The sequence below is a fragment of the Doryrhamphus excisus genome, linkage group LG4 (genome assembly GCF_037039965.1).
Source record: "Doryrhamphus excisus strain RoL-2023G ecotype Guam linkage group LG4, RoL_Dexc_Guam_v1.1, whole genome shotgun sequence".
NCBI classification, from domain to species: Eukaryota; Metazoa; Chordata; class Actinopteri; order Syngnathiformes; family Syngnathidae; genus Doryrhamphus; species Doryrhamphus excisus.
Genome location: NC_136360.1, coordinates 11,783,463 through 11,803,240, shown reverse-complemented (window position 1 = coordinate 11,803,240; position 19,778 = coordinate 11,783,463). Strand labels below are relative to the sequence as shown.

Sequence of the window (19,778 nt, the reverse complement as noted above, 5' to 3'; positions counted from 1 at the left end):
TCGTTTAGAGCACATTACAGGTGGCTATGAGGCCTAAAGGCTTTTATTATCAAATACTGCTCCGGATGTTGCGTATTGCCTTCCAGGTCGTAAAACGGAAAAAGGGAGGGTGGATAACCGTAACGTGGTTTGTCTGAGTTTTCACTATGAGGTGTAATTACTCGTGAACAAGCTACTCGTCCACATCCGGGTAAACATTGTTTCCATACGTCTTTACCATTGTGTCGCTGTAGTTATAAAGTCCGAAGTTAGAAGTATACGCCTCGTTAATGAAGTTAGCAGTTTGCAAAGCTAGTGACGTAATAGCCTGTTTGAAGCGTGGCTTGTTTGGCATATGTGTATGTCTGGCCAGACAGTAATGGACTTTAAGTACCTTTGTGTTAATTACAGCAAAAAAGGTGATGTACAGTATATGGAAGCAATGTGAACATCAAGAAGCTAACCTAGCGTGCCCGGTCTGTCCCACACCCCTGAAGCAGAATGGCCAGTGTGGAGCAGGTGACAGCAGTGGGCAAGGTCCTGGTGGACCCAAGTGTGGACCTGACCCAACGGTTTAGGGCTTTGTTCACCCTGAAGAACTTGGGAGGTAAAGTCTATGATGAACACACATACATTGTGAGGAATTTCTGTATTCTCCTTGGCACTGTGACCACCAAACCATGCCGACTTGATTTATAAACCACTTAAGCAACAACCACATTTTAAAAACAAAGTGCTGCACATAAGAAATAAGTAAAATATAGCAAACCAATAGCCACAGCAATGTGACATGTTTAATTTGTGCATTAGGTGCTGAAGCCATCAAGTGGATCAGCAAAGCCTTCGCAGATGACTCTGCTCTGTTGAAGCACGAGTTGGCTTACTGTCTGGGCCAGATGCAGGATAGACGAGCCATTCCCACTCTGTGTGGTGTGCTCAAAGACACGCAGCAGGAGCCCATGGTGCGACATGAAGCGGGTAAACACATGTCTCTGTTTCCAAGGATGCAGCCGCATGGAATGACTACAGGATGTAACTGTTGTCTTACTAACGTTCAACACATTTTGGACTTGTACAGCAAGCACCAACCAGTGTTGTGTGTCTCTAAGGGGATTGTGTATGTCTGCAGGAGAAGCTCTGGGAGCCATCGGGGATCCTTCAGTTCTGGACATACTGAAGGACTACAGCCAGGACCCCGTCATTGAGGTATAAATGTGCATTTCTGTTCAGGTTACAGCATGTCAAAAATAAGACGTACATTTTCTGTAGTGTTTTTTTGAAGTGACAAAGTGTCCTCATGTCCTCCTGCAGGTAGCAGAGACATGTCAGCTGGCTGTGCGTCGGATGGAGTGGCTGCAAAGTGGAGGAGAGGAACAGTTGCAGGATGGCAGCACAGATCAGAACCCCTACTGCTCGGTGGACCCGGCCCCTCCCGCCCCCAGGAAGAGCGTGCCGGAGCTGCGCACCACCCTTTTGGATGAGAGCCTGCCGCTCTTTGAACGCTACCGTGCCATGTTTGCACTTCGCAATCTGGGCAGTGAGGAGGCAGTGCTTGCTTTGGGAGATGGTAAGATCATCTAAATCTTTTAAGACACATAACTAAGTGAAGACCTTAAGGGGTGCCTGAGATGATCAATCTACTTTACTTAAATAGATTCATCTACTTTGCTTAAATATGTTACATATAAAATTGTAGTCATGCCGAAACGTGTTGCTGCTGGATGAGTGATACTGTAAATTTTCCTTTTCTAAAAGAAGAAGGTTTAAGACATGTCTTCTAAACACTATTTCACTGGAGCAAAAGGCTGCAAAGCATTATACATGTTATATGAACATTTTTGACAGCAATATGTTTACTGTGAGGGAAGGCTGAACTGTGAGAGATGGCTCATGTCTGGCGCCATGAGCTATAAATGTAATTTTTGTGAATTTACTATTCGCTTTCACAAATCCATCAATGTAGAACATAATTACAAACAATATATAACCTATTTAAGCAACAAGGAAGCGAGGAACACTTAATCCTGTTCAAAGTCTGTTGCTTCACAGCAAGAGGTTTTCGTATTCAAACTGTATTGGTGTCGGCGTGTACATTAGCAGCATCATGAAGCTCGTGTTTGCTTTCCAGGCCTGAACTGTTCCAGCGCGCTCTTCCGGCACGAGATCGGATACGTCCTGGGCCAGATGCAGCATCCGGCGGCCGTCCCAGCACTCTGCGCTGCCCTGGAGTGTGGTGGGGAGAACCCAATGGTGCGTCACGAAGCTGCAGAGGCTCTGGGCTCCATCGGGAAGGAGGAGTGCCTAGCCCTGCTACAGCGTTACTGTGGCGATGGCGAGCGTGTGGTAAAGGAGAGCTGCGAGGTGGCCTTGGACATGCTAGAGTACGAAAACAGCGAGCAGTTCCAGTATGCAGATGGTCTGACACGCCTACCAGGTTAAACGGTCACATAAGAAAGGGTATTTGTTGTCATACAGTCACAGAGGATGTACACGTGTTTAAATTAAAATACAAAGACACACATCTGCTGTTTTATTTGAAGTAAGAATCTGCTTGTGCTTTTAATGACGTCCAGGAATCCTGGAAGTAGCGTCAGCTCATGTATAGCGTTGTACCCAAAACAACAGTGTCTGATAGTGAGCCACCCTCGGAGAGCACAAAGCAGCCTGGGACCTCATTTAAAAATAGTACATTTTAATGCCAATTACAAAAACTCAATGCTAGCCACTCTTTAGCGAGAGTTAATTGTTTTGTGCTCCACTCTCCATTATAGGGGAATTAAAAAGCCTTTTAACACAGCTGACGTTATCACAGCTTTAAAAATACATTCTCTATTTTTGTCAAGATGCTGCATATGCCGTGATGTCACCAGGACTGTATATTACTAAAATATATAGAGTAGTACATCGATTAAATGTGTGACACTGGTGAAGGTGTATTGAGATTCACTGATAGTATGTGTAGTAGTTCATGTGTGACATTGTAGAATAATGACGTTATTGCATATCATTATGTGTACTTGTATGTTTGTTATACTTTGACATTAACGTAAGATGAATTATATGTACTAGTATGTTGTACATTGATATTACTTAAAATACTGTAGAGTTAGCGAAACTGCTAACGGGTCCTGCAGCTGCTTGGATAAAAGAACACGACCAGCTGATAAGTAGAAACAAACGGTCCTCCACGAGTTAGTGTCACTTCCTGGGAATGGTTTTGTCGCTGTACCCATGGCAACCACCGCGGCTCGTGTCAACACTGGACTTGCTGACGTCACGTTTGTCCGTTAGCACTTAAACTCGAGCGGTGCCACTCCGCGAAGAACCAAAGTGGCCTAAAGCGTATCTGGTTCCTTAGTTATTAAGTCATCCAGTTGATTAGGTCCGCTTCAAGGAACTTCAAGTGGAGGAAGGATGGATGGAACACTGCAGGTTAGCCAGCAGGCGGCTGCTTCCTTCAAAGCTTTCCTCATGAAGAGCAGCAGCAAAAGCAACTTAAACCTGTGAGTCATAGCTTGTCATGTCCTTAATTTACCTGGTAATGATTCATAATTTGTCAATCAACTATTTTATTATATGAAATTTTATTCATTTATTTCCAGCAGTCTATAATCTGTGGCCATATCTTCATTTTATTCTAACCAATAAAATGCGGGCCTCACTGGCCATTATGAAACAACAATAAGCAACATGGTCATGCAAGTGTAAAAAGCAGTGACACACTGTCAATAATATTACATTAGCATAACAGATGTTTGAGCCACTCAAGCAGTGTTTCCCAACCTTTACTACAACCTTTATTAGAAAAAGCACACACCATCTAGCATGCTGTGACTTACTCTTATGTATGAATGGCAGCAGGTGGGCACAGGTTAATTATGTACCTTCTGCCAGAGTATTTACTTGTTCTGCCTGCCACTATGCCTGTCGCTGGTGTAGACAAATGAACATCCATCCATCCATTTTCTATCCCAGCTGGCTGACCAGGCGGGGTACACCCTGGACCTGTTGCCAGCCAATTGCAGGGTAGATACATTAATAAAAACACATTATTTGTAACGAATATCATTTTTGGACCATTCATTAATTTTCTACCGCTTATCCTCATGAGGGTCGCGGGGGGGTGCTGGAGCCTATTCCAGCTGTCTTTGGGCGAGAGGCGGAGTACACCCTGGACTGGTGGCCAGCCAATCACAGGGCACATATAGACAAACAACCATTCACACTCACATTCATACCTATGGACAATTTGGAGTTGCCAATTAACTTAGCATGTTTTTGGAATGTGGGAGGAAACTGGAGTACCCAGAGAAAACACACGCATGCACAAGGAGTCCACACAGAGATGGCTGAGGGTGGAATTGAACTTGTGTCTCCTAACTGTGAGGCCTGCGTGCTAACCACTCGACCGCCGTGCAGTCCCATTTTGAACCAATTAAGTGAAATTAAAATATTTCACACCTGATGATATACCTTGGGCATGGCACAGTGGTTGGGAATCACACCACTAAAGAAATGTAAAACGGCCCTCCGACAATTACTGGAGTTCCGTCTGTCTGTGTCACATCCGTATTGGAAAGAAAGTTGACCACAATTGGGCCGGACACACACACACAGATACGACCACCTGTCCCGGCTGCTGATGCGAGTGATCGAAGAGCGTCCACATGATGTGGTGGACGTAATCGAAGACCTGAGCCATGACGTCAAGCTGCGAATGTACGAGGATACGCAGAGCAACCTCCAAGACCTCCAGCAGACCACTGCCGCAGAGGAACTGGCCGAGCAGCAGCGAGTTCTGTTTGTCCGACCTGAGGACGCCGAACATGAATACGAACTGGTATTGGCACGGTGTCGGACTACCAGCACTTTTAAACTCCATACTGTAAGACATGCGTTTTTGAGCTATTGTTCTCCCCCCTCAGATGGAATCTGCTCTTCCTAATGTGAGTGAGATCGCTTACTTCTTGGAGCAGGCTGGAGTGGGTTTGGGCCGGGAGGAGATGCAGAGGGTCTTCCTGGCCCTCAAGCAGCTGGTGGCGTCCAATCCCATGCAGCGTTGCCGGCTGTGGGGCAAGATCCTTGGCACGGAGAAGAACTATATCATCGCTGAGGCCGAGTTTGAGGGAGAGGAAGAGGATGAGGAAGCGGAGGAAGCTGCTGAAGAAGAGTCCAGGGAGATCGACCCCAAGGATAAAGAGAACGAGGTAAAGAACCAAAACTGGTCTCAATTGTGGTACCCTACCACTGTGGTTAGTACCCTAACACGGTCCCAGAAAGTGAGGATCATACTTGATTTAGCGCTCTGTCAGTGTTGTTGACATGATGTCCTCCACAGATGGATCCACTTCCTCAGTCTACCTACAAACCACCCCCCGTGGTACCCAAGGAGCCCAAAGGAACGGGTGCTAACAAGTTTGTCTACTATGTGTGCAACGAGCCCGGCCTGCCTTGGTCCAAGCTGCCTTCTGTCACACCCGCACAGATCACCATAGCTCGGCAAATTCGCAAATTCTTCACTGGGAGGCTGGACAATCCCATTGTGAGCTACCCGCCGTTCCCTGGGAATGAAGCCAACTACCTGAGAGCGCAGCTCGCTCGCATCTCAGCCGGCACTCAGATCAGCCCGCAAGGCTTCTACCAGGCCATTGAGGAGGAAGGGGTCGAGGAGGAAGGAGCTTCCGAGGACGGAATTGAAGAGAATCCAGAATTTGAGGGTGTTCCAGTCAGCGAGTTGGTGGAGTCTTTGTCCTCTTGGGTGCATCACACTCAACACATCCTGCAGCAGGTCTGTCGTCTTGCAATCTTTACTTTGAAATGTTTGGTTGGATGAACATTTGTTTCTTGGCTCATTCAGGGCCGTTGCACCTGGGTGAACCTGGCGGTGAAAACAGAAGATGAGGAAAATGAGGATGATGAGGAGATAGAAGAGGACCCTGATGAGCCCGAGCCCGAGGTCGGACCCCCTCTGCTAACACCCCTCTCACAGGATGCAGGTCAGTCCATAAGGGAAGTTAATCTAGCTTTGAATAAACCTCCATGCAACTTTTCTTTGGTTTCCATTTTCACACCTCAGAAATATTCGACACTCCTCCATGGAGCTCTAGCCTGTCTTCCACGCTCACCGCCCAGCATGCCATAGCTGTCATGCGCTCCAACTGCTGGCCTGGAGCGTGTGCATATGCTCATGGAAAGTATGATTACTTTCTATTTCTGGCTTGAAACGTTGTCATACAAGGACATTGACAAGTGTCTTCATGCAGGAAGTTTGAGAACATTTATGTCGGCTGGGGGCTGAAGTATCCAGGGGATGGGTACAGCCCTCTTCTACCCCCACCACCTCAGAACGAGTACCCCAGTGCGCCTGAGATCACAGAGGATGTGGACCCCACTGTGGAGGAGGAGCAGGCGCTGCAAGACGCTTTGGACGAGAAACAGGCCGCAGAGGAGGCAGAAGAAGGAGACTCGGATGAGGAACAGGATGAAGACGATGATTAAATTCAAATAAATGTAATAATTGAAGATAAATATGATCTGAAAGTGGTGCTCAATCTTACACATGCAAATATATGTTATGTCAGGCTCTATGACTTTTTTCCCCAAAATAATCTTCAGTTGTTCCTGCTACATCCAGTATAATATTAATAAAAGTATAATATTAATAAACAGTCACATATAATACCATCAAATATAATGACCACACAGTAATATGACGTTATTTGAAGGAAGTAGAGTAGATGAAACACTACATTACTGCATAACAACAAAACCTATAATTATGCGGCGAGACACTTCATATGACGCAATATGTCAACACCAACGTCATCAAACTGAGACGGAAGTAAGCTCCTCACGCGCTGGTAGAAAGCTCCAGATAAACATGGCGGCTTACACGAAGATGATCGGAGTTGCAGGACTACTCCATAAACATTCAACCCACGTTGTCAAACTTAACCCGCCCGGGGTGTTCAGGTTCGGCTTTAGCCGAACCGACACACCGAGGCAAGGAAGGCTCTCGGTTCGGCTGTACAACAATAGCGGGACCTCTCAAACGTCCAATATGGCAGCAGGCTGCTGGAGGACAGCTGCGCCTCGTCGTTGGATGCGGGTCAGCAGTCATCATTCGGGTCTCCTCACATCGACCTGCCACGCCTTTACCGTCCAGGACCGAGCTTTCGGGAACAGGGCCAGCGGTGCGGGCTTTTCCGGGGAGGATGGCGGGGAAAGCGGCGGTTCTGGTGGAGAGGAGTCCGGCGGTGACGACGGAGCAGCGTACGCTGGACCGCAGATGACGGCTCTGACCCCGATGATGGTGCCAGAGGTGTTCCCCAATGTGCCGCTGATCGCCGTGAGCAGAAACCCGGTCTTCCCTCGCTTCATCAAAATCATAGAGGTGAGGATGAGGAGGATGATGTAATGTTTCAAGGACAGTAGGCGACGTGATGCAATGTTTGTTAGCTAGTTTGTTAGCCTGGCCGTCAGTGCTAGCAGGGATTGTTAATTCAAAACTGTCAGCTCTGTTTAAAAAAAAAAAATAAACACTTTTGTTACCTGTCACCAAGAAAAAAAATAAATTCATGTGTGAACATACGGGCTAACATTCACTTGGGACACAGGTGCGAGTTGCGTGTTCATAGTGTCAAGTGTTGCTTCCTTTTATTAAAAAAAAATGTCTGCCTGTTAAGGTAAAAAACAAAGAGCTGGTGGAGCTGCTGAGGAGGAAAGTCCGCCTGGCGCAGCCCTACGCTGGGGTCTTCCTCAAGAAAGATGACACGTACGTTACGGTCCTCGCCGCTCCCGCCTCCCTCCTGAATAGATGGTGCTGACCCGTTTAGGTTTCTGTGTGTTGCAGAAACGAGTCAGACGTGGTGGAGTCGCTGGACGCCGTTTACGCCACAGGGACCTTTGTTCAGATCCATGAGATGCAGGACCTGGGAGACAAGCTGAGGATGATCGTCATGGGACACCGCAGGTAAAGACAGCAAAAGTTTCCCACCTCTAGCGGAGCACCCTGTCGTAACCTGCCCGGTTTGCATCCATCAGGGTCCGGATCACGAGGCGCCTGGAGGTGGAGCCTGAGGAAGCAGCTGTGCCCTCCACGCTGTCTGAGTCTGCGTCTGAGCCACAACCCAAACCTATGGTGAGACGCAAAGCCAAACGTAGCCGGCGGGACCAAGCGGGGACGCTCGGTGAACAGATGGAGGACAAAGTAAGTGTCCATCATCAGCCTTTGTTTATTTTTGTGGTAGTTAGATTGTGGCTTGTGATCAGATTGCAGAAGCGGACCTGGTACCAGAACTTGAGCCTCTTCCCTCCTCCAACATCCTGATGGTGGAAGTGGACAACGTCCAGCACGAGCACTTCACCGTCACAGAGGAAGTCAAGGTAGATTCACCTGATGCACAAGCGCTCCTCCGTATGGGAGCTGATCATGTGCTTCTTTGCAGGCCTTGACAGCTGAGATCGTCAAGACCATCCGGGACATCATTGCTCTCAACCCACTCTACAGGTCTGTCCCTCCTGACCTCACGACTCCTGTCCCCACCCACTAGAAAGCATGTGAACTTACCTGTGTGTGTGCCAGGGAGTCTGTGCTTCAGATGATGCAAGCTGGCCAGCGTGTGGTCGACAACCCCATCTACCTGAGCGACATGGGGGCTGCTCTGACGGGGGCAGAGTCACATGAGCTGCAGGACGTCCTGGAGGAGACCAGTGTGAGTGCAACTACCATCATCAAGTGGAAAGATCTGTATCAAAGACGATGATGTTCACTTTTGATGGACACTTCATTTGACATGGTTATTATTCTAAACTACAGACGCAAGCTCAATCAACAAGTACAGTGGAACCTGCTTAAGTTGGTCCCTCGAATATTGTCAACTCGTTTATATCTCAGAAGTCATCAAGTCCCGGTCCAAGATATTAATAGTAGTCTAGTGACCTAGCGATTGTCTCTGCAGATCCCCAAACGTCTCTACAAGGCTCTGTCACTGCTCAAGAAGGAGTTTGAGCTCAGCAAGCTGCAGCAGCGTCTGGGCCGGGAGGTCAGCGCACATCTTTGCTTGATGCTGCCTCTGCTATTTTCTCCTCTTGAACTTATGTCCTTGTTGGCCCTCACAGGTGGAGGAGAAAATCAAGCAGACGCACAGGAAGTACCTGCTGCAAGAGCAACTCAAGATCATCAAGAAGGTGAGAAAGTAAATCAATGGAACACATTGACTCGTGAAAGACTACCCTCATTTAATTGGCATGTGTGTGCATGTGCAGGAGTTGGGTCTGGAGAAGGAGGACAAGGAGGCCATTGAGGAAAAGTTCAGAGAGAGACTCAAAGACAGGACAGTCCCTCAGCACATAATGGACGTCATCAATGAAGAACTCAACAAGCTGTCCCTGCTGGACAACCACTCCTCTGAGTTCAAGTTGGTCTCCTTTATCTTGACATTGGACAGCATGTGCACTCACCTCAGGGATATGTGTCATCATTGTGTGTGTGTGTGTGTGTGGTTCAGCGTCACTCGCAACTACCTAGACTGGCTGACCAGCATGCCCTGGGGCACCAACAGTGAGGAGAACCTGGCACTGGATAGAGCCAAGGAGGTTCTAGAGGAAGATCATTATGGGATGGATGATGTTAAGAAGCGCATACTGGTTAGCACACAAACTTCACAAACACATACAAATGTCAGAAAAGTACTGTCAGTCACACTAAAGGCTGTTTGTACAGGAGTTCATAGCTGTCAGTCAGCTGCGAGGCTCCACCCAGGGCAAGATCTTGTGCTTCTACGGTCCCCCCGGGGTGGGCAAGACCTCCATCGCTCGCTCCATTGCGCGAGCCCTCAATAGAGAGTACTTCAGATTCAGTGTGGGTGGGATGACGGATGTGGCTGAGATTAAAGGACACAGGTAGGCTTCTTGTTTGGGATGATGTTGCATGCCGTGTGTGCTCTAACGTGTGTGTGTGTGTGTGTTTAGGAGAACGTATGTTGGTGCCATGCCCGGGAAAATTATCCAGTGCCTCAAGAAAACCAAGACAGAGAACCCTCTGGTTCTGATAGATGAGGTCAGCCCTCTTAATCTTGATTCGATCTCCTCATTTGTCAGCATCACTTGGTTAAAGTCCAAACGAGGTTATTGTGTGATGATGCTGTTACCATGGAGACAAAGTGACATTTGCATTGTTACTAGGTGGATAAGATAGGCCGAGGATATCAAGGAGATCCGTCATCAGCTCTGTTGGAACTTCTAGACCCGGAGCAGAATGCCAATTTCCTGGACCACTACCTGGATGTTCCTGTAGACCTTTCCAAGGTAGGAGTGTGCACATGTCTTGAAGCATCTCTATTGTGCTGTCACCTTACTAACACCCGCTCTGACCCATGAAGGTTCTGTTTATCTGCACGGCCAACGTGACCGACACCATACCGGAGCCACTCCGAGACCGCATGGAGATGATTAATGTATCAGGATACGTGGCGCAGGAGAAACTGGCCATCGCTCAGGTAGCACGAGTACAGTACCAAACTTCACAGATGGACACACGCTGCCTCGACATGACTGAGTCATTCAAACATGATGAAAACGTCAAATGTGTGCTTCAGCGCTACCTGGTCCCTCAGCTGCGCTCGCTGTGCGGCCTCAGCGAGGAGAAGGCTTCCATCTCATCTGAAGCACTCAGTCTGCTCATCAGACAGTATTGCAGAGAGTCTGGAGTCAGAAACCTGCAGAAGCAAGTGGAAAAGGTCAGCAGATGTTCTAAGTTTACATAATTTTTGGTGGGGTATTGTCAGAGGGGGGTCTGAAGTCCAGAAGTTGAAGATACAATTCAGAATTGGGCTGATTTGATCCAGTATTGATATCTTGTTCCGATATAGCATAATTCATCATTAATTATCGGAGATTGCCAATTCATGAGCCACATCAATGTTTTAATGTTGTCAGCAAACGTAGCTGTAGCCACACATGCACTAACAGTCAGACATCACAAACTCTTAACACAACACAAACACAAAACATACAATATCATAGTTTCCTGTAGTCGGAATTGTATCGATATCGGCTGATATCCAAATTCAGGTACCAGGATCAGAAGTGAAAAAGTACTGTTCTCTGTCAGCAACCGGTGTTCATCATGCCATTTGTTACCATCAGGTTTTCCGCAAGGTGGCATTCTCCATTGTGAGCGGACAGCAGAATGCGGTCACCGTTTCCCCCGACAACTTGCAGGACTACGTGGGTAAACCTCTCTTCACCGTGGACAGGATGTATGACGTCACGCCGCCAGGTGTGGTCATGGGCCTGGCGTGGACGGCCATGGGTGAGTCGCGTGCACATGAACGCACACGCACGCACATGGCCGTACACTAAAAGGTCTTCTCTATGCAGGAGGGTCAACACTGTTTATCGAGACTTCACTGCGTCGTCCTACTGGAAAAGGGGATGCCAAAGGGGAGGGGTCGCTGGAAGTCACGGGTGAGTTGTGAACAACAATCAACTCTGGGCAGACCCAAACACCGGCTCCAGTACTCCTCCACAGTAACATTTCACACACTTTCATAATTGACCAATGAAGGAAATGGAAGAATGAAGAAAGCATTGCCATTAAGAGGAAATTGTGGTCTTATGAATATTTGTCCCTCCCTCTTATCTCCTTTGCAGGTCAGTTAGGTGATGTCATGAAGGAAAGCGCCAAAATCGCATCCACCTTCGCCAGAGCATTCCTAATGCAACAAGATCCCGACAACGACTTCCTGGTCAACTCTCATCTACACCTGCATGTTCCTGAGGTGACACACAATAAACAAACAAAACTATGCTTCTATCTTGCATCCAAGGACAATAAAGTTAGGCAGGAAGTCTGTCGTTTCCCATTGCCTCTCAGGGCGCTACACCCAAGGATGGCCCGAGCGCTGGCTGCACCATCGTCACAGCACTGTTGTCCTTGGCAACTGGCCGGCCCGTGCGTCCAAATGTAGCCATGACAGGGGAGGTGTCGCTGACTGGGAAAATCCTCCCTGTGGGAGGAATCAAGGAGAAAACCATCGCTGTCAGTGACACCATTAGATATTTGCTTTTTTCTCATTAAAAGCATTAAGTCCATTAAGTGTCCTTTCCCTGTTCCTGCCAGGCCCGTCGTGCTGGAGTGACATGTATCATCCTGCCCGCAGAGAATAGAAAGGACTTCTCAGACCTGCCGGACTACATCACTGAGGGCCTGGAGGTCCACTTTGTGGACCACTACCACCATATCTACCCTGTGGTCTTCTCACACAGTCAGTCCTAATACCCACAGCAGGACGTACGGCGTCTCCTGGGGCTGTAGAGTGAAAAGTCCAGGCCGTAGCTTCTGACTGCATTGGCAGACTTCCACAGGAACATCGCGGTCAGAGGTGACACCCTCTCGCTGACCTGGGACCAGTCAATAAGTTGTGACGAGAACAGGAAGTGATGTCACTGGCAGCCACTTTGCTGCCAGACATCCTGGTCAGCCACAGCTCCCATGGTCCACTGCTGTGAACAGACTCTTTCATAGATTAATATTCTTTTATATTAATGACAGTATATGTTAAAATAAATGGATTTATGCTGAAAATGTCACTATCTATTCTATGAGCAGGTTTACACAGAACAGTGATTGCCTTTGAATATGACTGCAATGCTTTGTGGGAGCTCACTGGAAAATTGCAGGGACTACGTTTTTGATAAAGCATACCGTATGTTCCGACTTTCAAATTGAAATCTTACCTCATTCATAGAATGGAGGATGTTACCATGGAAGCACACAGTGGTGACCCCAGCATCAGGACCAACCTGCATCACTATTAAATACACCATCTAATGGGAAGTCAATGGCAAGATCCTCACTTAGCTTGTGTAAAGTCCAAGGAAAACAAAGAATAACTAACAATCAGGTAATAATATTGTATGCAATTATTAAAACAATTATAACAATACCAATACTAATTTATAAAGTTCTGTTCTGTTCAGTGTTTAGAAAAAAACCTAATAAAAACTGTAATAAGAAAATTAAGCATTGTCAATGCTAATGAATATAGGTAAGTATATAAATACAGGAGTATGCAGTTTGACTGAAACTCAATTAGATTAAATATATCAGTAATAATTTAGATATATGGCTAAATTTAGCACAATGCGTTATTGCTGAAGTGATATTGATTGTTGATGACTTAAAACGAATTTTAGCAAGGCTTTTGAGACTTTAATTTCCTTAAATTCGAGATGTCGCCTTTGAGCTTTTATTGTGGAAACAATGTAGGCGGAAGTGAACAGCGTGAGGAAGTTGTCGCTGAACAGCAGAGGGGGAAGAAGGTGTGAAAAATCACCTGCATGTTCTACATAGATTCAGACTGAGTGGTTAAACAAGGCGCGTCAGATCAGCGTAGGAGGACAGTAGCCTTTCCTGCCAGCCGCCATCTGACGCTCCATCCATCCATTCTTCATCCTCCTCCATCTTCCTCCGACATCATCCATCCTCCGCTCCGACTACGCCACGGGCCCGCGGGGCTGTGCGCAGCGTGGGCAACATCCAGCGATGCTTCATCCTCCGCATCCACAATAAACGTCGGCTGTTGAAAATGAGCAGAGGTTCCAGCGGGCTCGGCATGGGAAGACGGCGCCTCATCATCCCTCATCAGCGTCCTCCATCATCATCATCATCAGGTAACACAATAACAACACAACAATGATGGGATCCACTGTGTGTTTCACCTGATGGAGGCTTAGTGTGTGTGTGTGTGTGTGTATGTGAGAGAGAGTGAGTGATGACTAGTAGAGCAACTGTTTCATTATACACATTATGTTTCATGATTTTTATTGTCATGATGGTCAATGGTAGGTGCTACGGTATGGCTTAACAGATGACATTAACAAACATCACGTTGTTACATGTGCACAAAAAAAATGATTAAAATTGTATCTGATTTGCACAATTCATACGTAATTTCCTGGTATAAAGCACTAAATTATTCATTCATTCATTCATTTTCTACCGCTTTTTCCTCACGAGGGTCGCGGGGGGTGCTGGTGCCTATCCCAGCTGTCTTCAGGCGAGAGGCGGGGTACACCCTGGACTGGTCGCCAGCCAATCACAAGGCAAATATAGACAAACAACCATTCACACTCACATTCATAACTATGGACAATTTGGAGCCGCCAATTAACCTAGCATGTTTTTGGAATGTGGGAGAAAAACGGAGTACCCGGAGAAAACCCACGCATGCACAGGGAGAACATGCAAACTCCACACAGAGATGGCCAAGGGTGGAGCACTAAATTATTTACTAAGAAAATATTTTGTAATGTGGTAATTATGTAATAATTAAATATTGTCATATTTGGCATATCTACAATGTTATTGTAGAGGGGTCTGTTGATGTTTTCAAGTTGCATCAAGTCTTTGTGCAATTGTGTGTTTTTAAAGGTACATTTATACACATTATATCAACCTGTATCTAAAACCTCCAATACTGGCACCCTGATACGAGCACTCGATTCCAGACTCCACCCCAGCACGTCTATCCAACAGCAGTCAGATAGAGCCCACATTTTAGCAGGAAGCACGAAATCCGAAGAAATACAGCTGGAATCGGTGCAGATTCTGGAAGAAGTAGAAAGCTTTCTGTGCTGGTTATTATGTGTAGCTGCTCTATAGGAGTCCACAACTCGATACAAAGGGCCGAAAAATGAGCATAATAAAGCCCCTTTATGCATGGAGAAGGAGTGACGTTAGCCACGTTAGCCAGTATTTTTCACTGAAGTCAGGAAAAAGAGTGCACCACCGAGATAATGTATCTTCAATATTTGTCCTCTTTGACAACAAGTACTTTGGGTTAACCTCTGGTCTGTCAAGTCGGTGTAGAGTTTGCAATCGGTCCTCCAAGTATCTTGAATTTCCCTCTGCTTTAGTAAGCCGTGTGCTTTCTTTGCATTGTTAGTGATGCATTTGGTCAGACGTTGGTTCCTTTTCGCTCGCTTCTCTGCCTTTTTTGTTTGTTGGTGAAATTTATGACGATGTCAGGTGTGGTGTCGTTATTTCTGCTAAGCATTGGAATGAATGTATCGATGTTGCTGAAATCCCCTTGAGAGTAGAAATTTGGCCACCTGCTGACCTGTGTGTAATGGGGAACCCAGTCACAATCATATTGTGCATGGGCACAGACTTTACAAAATAATCAATTCTGCAAATCAATTGCTTTGTAATGCCACCCCTTTCATCATTTTGCTTCTTTAAGGCATCCACTTTCTCTTCAAGCCCATCAATTGTTTACGAAATGATGCAGTATGAATTTTGACTTCGTATTTCATGTCATCGCTTTAATACTGGGATATTATCATCATAATCAAATGTATTTGTGTATGTATTAGCAGCAATATAGAGATATTTTGTTCACAAAATACTAATATATAATTTACTAATTTGTTAACTGTACTGTATCTGTCCAAGTCAGCCATCGAGAAGCAGTTGTACTTTGAAGTCCACAATGTGTGTCACGTCCCACTGTCAGTTCTGTGATTGGCAGGCGTACACATGCTGCCACTTCCTGTATGTACAGTATATGTATGTATACATATGGTATTTAGATGTGATGTACTCATACGCAGCCTCTAAATTCTGACAGTCAATGAGCATGTGTGACAAAACTATTCGAAATGTTTGCTTACTTCTCAGCCTCATCTGCTGTTGCCATGGCACCGCCCCTCCTGCCCATGCTACTCTTCTGGCTCCTCCCCCAGGCCGCCGCTGCCTACGCCTCTTGCCCGGCGAGCTGCCGCTGCTACAGCCTGACGGTGGAGTGCGGCTCCACGGGCCTGCAGAGCGTCCCCAAACACGTGCCCCCGCCCACACAGGTGCGTTAAGTGTACCCTGTATGGGGTGGACAATAAGTTCTTCCAAGTGCACCAACATTTAATGATGTAATGATCAAGCTGTCAGAGTATGGACCTAATGAAGTGGCTGCTATTTGTCTCCTTGTAGACGGTCTTCCTGCAGGATAATGTGATCAGTCAGATCCGCCGTCAGGACCTGGCTCTGCTCAGACACCTGCACTACCTCTACCTGCAGGTGAACACACACACGCACACATACTTTGTGTCGTTGCACATTTTTGGAATCTTTGTTTGCAAACTGACAAGCTAACACCTATCCTTTCCAGAACAACACCATCTCTGCTGTAGAGCCCGGCTCTTTCCAGAACCAGGCTAAGCTGTTGGAGCTGGCCCTCAATGGAAACAGAATCCACTTGGTAACGGCTGACATGTTCCAGGGACTGGAACACCTGCGCATTCTTTACCTGGCAGGAAATGACATCACACGGCTGTTAGACTACACTTTCCGTGGCTTGCAGGTCAGACCAACCCTTATTTGATCTCAGTTTTATGACTTCAGAACAACATAGAAGGTCCTGTGGTATTTCTGCAGCGCCTGCAGGAGCTCCACTTGCAGCACAACAGCATTGAGGTTCTGGCTGACCAGGCGCTGGTCGGTCTGACCTCGCTGGCTCTGTTGGACCTGAGCAGGAACCATCTTCACACCATTGGGCCGGCCACACTGCGACCGCTGGTTAGTCTGCAGGTGCTCCGGATCACAGGTGATGCATCAGGTCTTGGCGCAGTTTCTTTGTTCACCACTTGGATTCCCTCACAAAGCTTCTCTTTTTTCCATGCTCCGCGTCCAAAATGGATGTATGCTGTCCAGACAACCCATGGCGCTGCGACTGTGCCCTCCACTGGTTGAGGAGCTGGATTGACGAAGAGGGCCAGCGGTTACTCAGTTCGGCCGAGCGGCGTATGGCGTGCTCCGAACCGCCTCGTCTGTCCCATCTGAGCCTGGTGGAAGTTCCACTTAACAGCCTCGTCTGCATCCCTCCGCTGGTGCAGCTGGAACCCAGGAGGCTGGCTGTGCGTCTGGGTGAGAGCCTACGGGTGTCTTGTCATGCCTCCGGCTACCCACGACCTCAGGTAATCTCACTTCCTGCCACAGGAAGTCTTCATTGTGGCATGTGGTAACTGACATCTGTATGCTTCAGGATCAGTTATTACTATTAAGTAGCGCTAGTGCACCCACTACTGTATGTACAGTAACCAACATGGCAAATACCTGCAGGTCACATGGAGGAAGGCCTCCCAGGGCAAGGTGGCGCCATCTCCCAGAGGACTGGTGCAGGAGCTGGGAGGTGGAGCCAGAGGTGGAGGCAGAGTTGAGGAGCCTTCCGAGGCAGGTCGAGTGAGTCTGCAGAAAAATGATGGTGAGCACTTTGACCCCGACACGGGCAGCGGTATGCTGTTCCTCAGCAACGTCACTGTGGCTCACGCCGGCTTCTACGAGTGCGAGGCATGGAATGCAGGGGGTGTGGCCCGGGTCACCTTCCAGCTCGCCATCAACTCCTCCTCGTCTTCCTCCATCTGGGCCACCTGGTCGCAGGTGACCCCTCCCCACTCGCCAGCCTGGCCCCGCCTGAGGAGCCCCGGCCCCGCTTCAGGTTCTGATGTGAGCCGAGAGCCACTCTACGCTCTGGGCAGCATGGCCTTTGGCGCTCTAGGCGCCGCCACACAGACGGCCATCGCAGCGGGCATCTCGCTGCTGGCTCTGACTGCTCTGCTGCTTGTGGCCATGATCTACAGCCGTCATCAGCAAGGAGACAAGGAAGCGGATGGGGCTGACCAGGTGTGTACCTGTGTGAGTTAATAACAAACATCACATATCATTGCCACCTGGTGGCTGCTTACAGTACTGCTGTCAAACCATGCAACATGTGTCCGGCAGGAGGAGAGCATCCTGTACGTCAATGACTACTCAGACGGCCCGACCACGTTCGCCCAGCTTGAAGAATACCGCGACGAGCGAGGCCACGAGATGTACGTCCTGAATCGGGCCAAGCCTGTGCTACCCCCAGCCCCACCCACCGCCGTCTCCACCACCAGCCTGGGCTGCCCCGCCCCCTCCGACACCAGCAGCCACACGGCCTCCTCGGGGGCGGGCCAACCAGCGAGCCCCGCCCTCAATAAGCAGGTGCAAGTGGACGGAGACATTCGGACCATGAGGAGAATGGCAGGGGAAGGTGGGGAGGCGGAGCCAGTGGTGACCTCGGAAGGAGAGGGGATGTTTGTGAACCACACAGGCTTGTTTGTGGACTCGCAGATTGCCTATGAGATCCACTGCTGAGGCTATAGCACACCTGGTGGTCACAATGAGAACTGCAATTGACCAGCTGAAATCTGACCCCTTGACACTGTGACCTTACATGCCAAAATGATGCCCACTTTTATCATAACCCCTGACCATGATGATGTTCTTGTATAGAAATTATTGTTTCTTTGGCCTCTCGTCCTTTCGCTTTCTTCATGAGTGGATTCCCTTTTTGTAGTGCACGTCCCTCCAGTGTCTTGACTATACTTTTAAAGTGAAGAGGACTATGTAAAGACAGTGGCAGTCAACGTCACACGCTTGATTTTGTCTTCTCTCTGACCATGACGCACGTGCGTGTTGAACTACTTGACAAAAAGAGTACAGCTAACAATGCCGCCAGAAGAGAAGAGACATTTTAAAGTCGCTAGCATGTAGCAGCCCTCATGTGCTTCACGTCTTGTTGATACCTGGATGTTTTTTTTGTCATTCTAAGTGGGGTGGGGGCAGTTTTAAAGGGGTTTATCTGTCTTCAATGATGCCAACATTTCTTACTCTAAAACACTAGCATTCTACAAGAGCCAGCAGTGAAAGTTTGTTTGCATCCACAGTCACTGTGAGGTTACCAATAAACAAACGACAGAAGACCCTTTGCTTTTTGACTCCATTTCACACTCAAAACCACAAGTCCTAACATATACAGGCTACCATTTTGTGGAAGATTAGATGCTGGGCTAGAGTATCATTAATCATGACGAGTCACTGTTTATCTTTCAGCCTTGTGGTCCAAGTCCAAACCTTGACAAAATGTCTCCTCAGCCCACCACTGTTTGCTTCCACAAGTTCAAAAGGTCCATGAACATACTGGTCAATATGTGGCAGCAAAAGGGGTTGAATGTCCAAAAAAAGCAGGGTTAAAGGTCATTTAGGCTGTGGTCACTGTTATTCTCACCTTTACCATCGAAAGAGCGCTTTTGCCTCCTCTTCCAGCTACAAAACATTACACAATACACACATTACACATTACACTCGGCTATATATAGTGGCATTATTTGCATGTTTATTGTCATATTCTGGATCATAGTATAATTATTATCCCATTAGATGGATCGGTCTTTTGATATTTTGTAGAACCTTTTGCAAGCTTGTCCTGTATTTTTTTTCCCACAACCTTCCAACGAGTTTTTGTATACGGTAACCGGTACATTCATGATAATATGAAATATTTACAGAATTTGCTTTTTTTGTGTTCATTTTAAGCATTTCCGAAACATCATTCCTGGGCGCTTAGCAACATGCTGTAGAAATGAATGCCTACACCTAGCAATAACTTTTCTAAACTGAAAAATAAAAACACAGCAGAAGCTCCAATATGTAGTGCTAGATAGCGGCCTGAGGTATTGTGAGCAAATGTGAAGCTACAGTAGTTGTCTAGTATGGTGTACACCAGTAATGTAGTTCTTGAGCAAAACAATGTTAATAATAATGACAATGCTGCTGTAGCGTGGGTTATGTGCAGATCCCATCAATGTAAATGGAGCGTTGTTGGCACTTTTTTGAGTATTTTTCAGAAGGCTTAATAGGCGGAATAGATGCATTTTATCACATGCATTCAGAGCAGTCTGTTTTTACCTGTTTTTATATTTTTAGAACGCACAGA

At 47.3% G+C, this 19,778-nt stretch overlaps 4 protein-coding genes across 6 annotated transcripts; all 4 read left to right on the top strand.

Annotated features, from left to right (window-relative positions):
- The first annotated feature begins 69 nt into the window (after positions 1-69).
- dohh (deoxyhypusine hydroxylase/monooxygenase) lies at positions 70-2,496 on the top strand. Of its 3 annotated transcripts, none has more exons than XM_058074035.2 (6): positions 70-190; positions 477-586; positions 790-957; positions 1,109-1,185; positions 1,291-1,546; positions 2,108-2,496. In XM_058074035.2, the coding sequence occupies exons 2-6, from the start codon at positions 481-483 to the stop codon at positions 2,416-2,418; spliced, it is 918 nt and encodes a 305-aa protein (XP_057930018.2). In that variant the 5' UTR covers positions 70-190; positions 477-480; the 3' UTR covers positions 2,419-2,496. The 3 variants fall into 3 exon arrangements, with proteins under 3 accessions (XP_057930018.2, XP_057930019.2, XP_078646315.1); XM_058074036.2 differs by having other exon boundaries at positions 87-190; positions 480-586; XM_078790189.1 differs by having other exon boundaries at positions 94-190; positions 391-586.
- A 146-nt stretch (positions 2,497-2,642) lies between these two features.
- rsph4a (radial spoke head component 4A) lies at positions 2,643-6,586 on the top strand. Its single transcript, XM_058073888.2, has 7 exons — positions 2,643-3,482; positions 4,597-4,819; positions 4,905-5,186; positions 5,318-5,767; positions 5,837-5,975; positions 6,056-6,173; positions 6,243-6,586. The coding sequence occupies exons 1-7, from the start codon at positions 3,394-3,396 to the stop codon at positions 6,475-6,477; spliced, it is 1,536 nt and encodes a 511-aa protein (XP_057929871.2). The 5' UTR covers positions 2,643-3,393; the 3' UTR covers positions 6,478-6,586.
- Positions 6,587-6,805: 219 nt separating this feature from the next.
- lonp1 (lon peptidase 1, mitochondrial) lies at positions 6,806-12,958 on the top strand. The gene is made up of 21 exons (XM_058073887.2): positions 6,806-7,372; positions 7,665-7,753; positions 7,832-7,951; positions 8,023-8,188; positions 8,251-8,364; positions 8,427-8,488; positions 8,564-8,693; positions 8,940-9,023; positions 9,100-9,168; positions 9,247-9,398; positions 9,489-9,627; positions 9,704-9,882; positions 9,952-10,039; positions 10,165-10,287; positions 10,362-10,478; positions 10,578-10,718; positions 11,128-11,293; positions 11,362-11,448; positions 11,635-11,762; positions 11,858-12,022; positions 12,104-12,958. Exons 1-21 carry the CDS (start codon positions 6,860-6,862, stop codon positions 12,257-12,259), a joined length of 2,988 nt encoding a protein of 995 aa, XP_057929870.2. The 5' UTR covers positions 6,806-6,859; the 3' UTR covers positions 12,260-12,958.
- A 302-nt stretch (positions 12,959-13,260) lies between these two features.
- LOC131130078 (leucine-rich repeat-containing protein 24-like) lies at positions 13,261-19,005 on the top strand. The gene is made up of 8 exons (XM_058074202.2): positions 13,261-13,656; positions 15,665-15,843; positions 15,971-16,057; positions 16,149-16,340; positions 16,415-16,583; positions 16,691-16,953; positions 17,099-17,659; positions 17,759-19,005. The coding sequence occupies exons 1-8, from the start codon at positions 13,572-13,574 to the stop codon at positions 18,155-18,157; spliced, it is 1,935 nt and encodes a 644-aa protein (XP_057930185.2). The 5' UTR covers positions 13,261-13,571; the 3' UTR covers positions 18,158-19,005.
- The last annotated feature ends 773 nt before the right edge of the window (positions 19,006-19,778 follow it).

Coding starts and splice junctions, on each gene's coding strand:
- rsph4a (XM_058073888.2), top strand. CDS start 3,394: ATGGATGGAACACTGCAGGTTAGCCAGCAGGCGGCTGCTTCCTTCAAA. Junction 5,768..5,836: donor CTCAACACATCCTGCAGCAG/GTCTGTCGTCTT, acceptor TGGCTCATTCAG/GGCCGTTGCACCTGGGTGAA. Junction 5,976..6,055: donor ACCCCTCTCACAGGATGCAG/GTCAGTCCATAA, acceptor TTCACACCTCAG/AAATATTCGACACTCCTCCA.
- LOC131130078 (XM_058074202.2), top strand. CDS start 13,572: ATGAGCAGAGGTTCCAGCGGGCTCGGCATGGGAAGACGGCGCCTCATC. Junction 16,584..16,690: donor GCAGGTGCTCCGGATCACAG/GTGATGCATCAG, acceptor TATGCTGTCCAG/ACAACCCATGGCGCTGCGAC. Junction 16,954..17,098: donor CCGGCTACCCACGACCTCAG/GTAATCTCACTT, acceptor AAATACCTGCAG/GTCACATGGAGGAAGGCCTC.
- lonp1 (XM_058073887.2), top strand. CDS start 6,860: ATGGCGGCTTACACGAAGATGATCGGAGTTGCAGGACTACTCCATAAA. Junction 8,365..8,426: donor CCGTCACAGAGGAAGTCAAG/GTAGATTCACCT, acceptor GCTTCTTTGCAG/GCCTTGACAGCTGAGATCGT. Junction 9,883..9,951: donor GCTGAGATTAAAGGACACAG/GTAGGCTTCTTG, acceptor GTGTGTGTTTAG/GAGAACGTATGTTGGTGCCA.
- dohh (XM_058074035.2), top strand. CDS start 481: ATGGCCAGTGTGGAGCAGGTGACAGCAGTGGGCAAGGTCCTGGTGGAC. Junction 958..1,108: donor CATGGTGCGACATGAAGCGG/GTAAACACATGT, acceptor GTATGTCTGCAG/GAGAAGCTCTGGGAGCCATC. Junction 1,547..2,107: donor AGTGCTTGCTTTGGGAGATG/GTAAGATCATCT, acceptor TTTGCTTTCCAG/GCCTGAACTGTTCCAGCGCG.